This window comes from Diaphorina citri, unplaced genomic scaffold (genome assembly GCF_000475195.1).
Source record: "Diaphorina citri unplaced genomic scaffold, Diaci psyllid genome assembly version 1.1 scaffold5809, whole genome shotgun sequence".
NCBI classification, from domain to species: Eukaryota; Metazoa; Arthropoda; class Insecta; order Hemiptera; family Psyllidae; genus Diaphorina; species Diaphorina citri.
The window spans coordinates 354-5,030 of NW_007383185.1; the positions used below are offsets into that span (position 1 = coordinate 354).

Sequence of the window (4,677 nt, forward strand, 5' to 3'; positions counted from 1 at the left end):
CAATCAAAAGAAAAAAATACCTAATAATAAATAAAATAAAATGGTAAAATAGCCATCTAGAAAGTACTGTGTGGTCCCAGGAAAAAAGCTCATCAAACCTCAAAAAAAAAAAAATAATAATAATAATAATAAAATAAATAAAATAAAAATAAAAAGTCAGCGAATTTTTCTCGGCTTTGTTCTCAAATGTGTTATTGTTTGTGTGTTTCAGGTGACGTCAGATGTGGCGGATTTCAACCTCCTCTGGTCCGGCCTTCATCCCAAACCTCAAACCCTACGCTCATTGGCTCCCCATCAGAGAGTTAACCATTTCCCTAGGTAACTATTGGTCTATTTGTTAGTGGTGAATCAGGGCCGAATTTGGAGGGGGGCGTGGGGCCCGGGCTCCTCTTTGAACTCTATTTTTGCTCCTCTACTATGGGGCGGACTCCAGAAAGACAGGATAGGAGAAAGCCAGCCATTCCGAGAACCAACCTTATCCCTTCAGGATAAAATCCGCCCCGGACGGGAATCGAACCAGCGGCCTAGCCCTTACAAGGCAGAGGCGCTACCAACCAAGCTAACTAGGCTGGCATAAAAATGTTTGTTCTCATGTTTTTCTCTCATTTTCTCTTCAGATCCTATGAGTTGACTCGCAAGGATCGCCTGTACAAGAACATAGAGAAGATGCAACATTGCAAAGGCTTCAAACATTTCGATTTTATTCCGTCGACATTCGTTATGCCCGGGGACTTTCGAGAGTTGACCATCAGTCACTATCGAACGCGCGGACCCTGGATTGTCAAGCCGGTAGCGGCCTCGCGCGGTCGAGGCATTTATATTGTGGACACGGGGAGTTTATTATTATTTTCAAGGGGATTGATAGAGGGAGCTCTAACTGCTAATCTTCCTGCGAAGGAAGACAGGATAGGAGAAAGCCAGCTGTTCCGAGAACGAACCTTATCTGTTTAGGATAAAATCTGGCCCGAGCAGGAGTCGAAGGTTTCATTTGGCGGAAAAGGCTAATATAACCTCTTGTTAAGGATTCATTGTTACTTTTAAACTAAAAGAGAGACACTTTAAAGTTCCTTCTCTTACTTTCTGCTTGTTGACTGAAGCCTAGTACCCACCAGCAACATTTTTATCAGATCCATTCTCAACAATCCAGAAATGTTTTTGCAGCAGCAACTTTTTCCCTCCCCAGACTTATTTCTGAAACATTTTTCTTAGGTTGGGTTTTATTTTGAGTTTCTCAATAGGGACTTTTCATTTTCAGTGCTATCCGAGCAGGATAAACGAGATAATATATATTCTATTCTATTTCTTCTTCCAGCCGGACGAGGTTCCTCTGGAGGAGTCAGTCGTGGTAGCCAAGTACATAGAGAAGCCTCTCCTGGTGGAAGGCCACAAATGTGACCTACGTCTGTACGTCGTGGTGACGTCATACGATCCTCTCATTATTTACATGTACGAGGAGGGGCTGGTCCGGTTTGCCACGGTCAAATATGACTCGGGCCGCAAACACTTGTGGAACCCCTGCATGCATCTGTGCAACTACTCCATCAATAAGCATCACTCGGACTACATCAAGTAATTCAATTCAATTATTCAATTCGAGTTAAGCCGTATTTTATTATAGGGATTTTTTTTTTTATTATTCAACCAAAGAGATATGAATTTCTCACTTCAACAATCCAAGATCCTGATTACCAAAACATATTCCATGGTGTTTACCTACAGAAATCTATGTTTAAAACATCTCCCTTAACATGAGAGACATCAATAAATAGCAAAATTTCACTCAGAGGCCCTTTTTCAGATTAAACCAGTGAAAATACAGAAGTGACCTGTGGCAGCAAGTGTGGACGTTCAAAGCGGAATCAGAATCCCTTTTGTTGAAATTAAAAAAAAAAAAAAAAAAAAAAAAAAACAAATACTCCTATTAATTTTTCCTCAGGAGTGAAGATCCAGAAGCGGAGGACGTAGGACACAAGTGGACGCTGAGTGCGTTACTCCGGCACTTGCGTTCCTGTAACGTCGACACTGGTTCTCTCATGCAGAGAATAGAGGACGCTGTGATCAAAGCCGTTCTAGCAACGGCTCCCTCCATCATTGCCGCATGTAAACTGTTTGTGCCTCACTTTAGCAATTGTTTTGGTGAGTTATGGTGTACTCTACGTACATATTATTTGACGTGGAAAAGGGGTATTTTTATACGCAAAGTAAAGCATTTATACGCAATAAAGCAACAATTGTCATTATTCATAGAGGTTCTTTAAAGTAGGACGCACCATCTTTTTTAGGTTGAAAAAAAAAAACTTCTAACGAGATGTCATCTCACATTTGTATGCATTATCATTCCATATAATATATGAGACCTCAAATAGAAGGTTAAAATTGTGACGCAAGTAACCTACAGCCGTTTAGACTGTTGGGGTAAAGGGACTTTTCAGCCCTATTCGGGCAGGATAAACAGTAATAGTAATAGCCTTGATTTGTACAGTAAAATATTGACAATAAACTCTTAAAATATTAATTAATTAGTAAAGTACATTCCTATTCGGGCAGGAAACTATGTTTTTATTTATTTTACCTATCGGATTACCTATTACCTATCTGATAGTACCTATTACCTATCTGATAGTACCCATTACCTATCTGATAGTACCCATTACCTATCTGATAGTACCTGTTACCTATCTGATAGTACCTATTACCTATCTGATAGTACCTATTACCTATCTGATAGGTAGTACCTATAAATGTTACCTGTATTAGATTCTATATTCTCTAGTCACTAGTCAAAGTTCGTGATGCAAAATCGAGTTTGTCAGATTGCGTGAGAGCTGAGCATTGAGTGATAAATAAGGAGGGAGGATTAAGGAGGAAGAGGGGAAGGAGGAGGAAGAGAAGGAAGAGGACTAAAAGGAAGAGAAGAACGAGGGAGAAGAAGAGGAGGGAAAAAAGTTTTGATGAAATTAAAGTGGTGATCTGTTGTACTCCTTGTAACTTTTTTTGCCAGCGAGGTAATTTCAGTAATTTGATATTTTTATTTCTCCTTCCTTCTTTTTCTTCTTTCTTTTTTTTCTGCCAAACATAATTAGATACTGAGACATGCTATAGAAAAGAATAAGAAACACTAGCTGTCAAGGGTAGCAGCACTACCATTCAAATTTGTCACGATAGTTTCGAGCTTTGGATTTTTTTTTTTTTTTTTTTTTTTTTGGAAAAAAAAAACCAAAAAAAAGTTTTTTTTTAAAAAAAAAAATTTTTTTTTTTTTTTTTTTTTCGGAAGAAAATAGCCAAATACATGTTATCTTCTAATAAATCCAATATATTTCTGAAAATCTAGGATTACGAGTGCATTTCAAGGTATTCTGAGGTAAAATGTTACCAAACTTACATATACATATTTGGTGTTATTTTGTGCTTACCATCAGACACGAACCATATAACCAAACGAACGGAATCTATTAGTGCTTACTTATACTGCTTACCAGTCCTTTTATGCCCAACAAAAGTAGGTTACTACTATTTTGTGAAAAAAAAAAAAAAATGGAGCTTAGGTATAGATAGATACCTCGAATGGGATTGAACCCAAGGTCTCCTGATTACCAGGCGAGCTTCCAGAAAAGGACTTTAGTCCTATTCGAGCAGTTTAAATATCATATTCTGGGGACACAGAAAGTGGCTCCACGTGCCGTCCCTGGTAACGATCTAATATCCAATATCTAATCGGCAAAACTTTCTACCACCAGATATGCATCAAGCAGTTTAAATACACACTTCATGTATCTCTTGCTTTTCGCTATTGAAATGAGGTAAGTTTAGATGTTCCAGTCCTTTTACGCCCAACAAAAGTAGGTTACTACTATTTATTATATTGTAAAAAAAAAGAGCTTAGGTATAGATAGATACCTCGAATGGCATTGAACCTAAGGTCTCCTGATTACCAGGCGAGCTTCCATAAAAAAGGACTTTAGTCCTATTCGAGCAGTTTAAAATAATATTATATTCTGGGGACACAGAAAGTGGCTCCACGTGCCGTCCCTGGTAACGATCTAATATCCAATATCTAATCGGCAAAACTTTCTACCTACCACCAGATATGCATCAAGCAGTTTAAATACACACTTCATGTATCTCTTGCTTTTCGCTATTGAAATGAGGTAAGTTTAGATGTTAGACTTCTTAATAAAGAAAAAAACACAATATCAAATTACTGAAATTACCTCGCTGGCAGGAAGAGAAGGAAGAGGACTAAAAGGAAGAGAAGGAAGAGGACTAAAAGGAAGAGAAGAACGAGGGAAAAGAAGAGGAGGAAAAAAAAAGTTTTGATGAAATTAAAGTGGTGATCTGTTGTACTCCTTGTAACTTTTTTTGCCAGCGAGGTAATTTCAGTAATTTGATATTGTGTTTTTTTCTTTATTAAGAAGTCTAACATCTAAACTTACCTCATTTCAATCGTAGCATAGGGTCCAGGGCCGGAATTCCTACTAGGGTTAGGGTGTCGGCGAGCATAGCAGATTTGAGCCGGGTATCCAGGGGAGTGTCACAGCCTAGGGATGGACTCAGGTTGACCTCTAGAAGCCAGGGCTTGAGGTCCGAGTCTATCAGAATGTCGAACCCGTACAGTTCTGTAGGGAAAAAACGTCAGAGTTACAGAAAGAATAGAGAGAGAAACAATCAATAAAATTT

The 4,677-nt window shown here is 38.5% G+C and overlaps 1 protein-coding gene across 1 annotated transcript; it reads left to right on the forward strand.

Annotated features, from left to right (window-relative positions):
* Positions 1 to 211: 211 nt before the first annotated feature.
* LOC103521725 (tubulin polyglutamylase TTLL5-like) lies at positions 212 to 2,793 on the forward strand (the record flags this gene model as incomplete). The annotated part of the gene is made up of 5 exons (XM_026832269.1): positions 212 to 318; positions 618 to 830; positions 1,312 to 1,569; positions 1,937 to 2,146; positions 2,781 to 2,793. Coding segments are annotated over 5 exons (801 nt in total), but the record flags the coding sequence as incomplete, so codon positions are not given.
* Between the last annotated feature and the right edge of the window lie 1,884 nt (positions 2,794 to 4,677).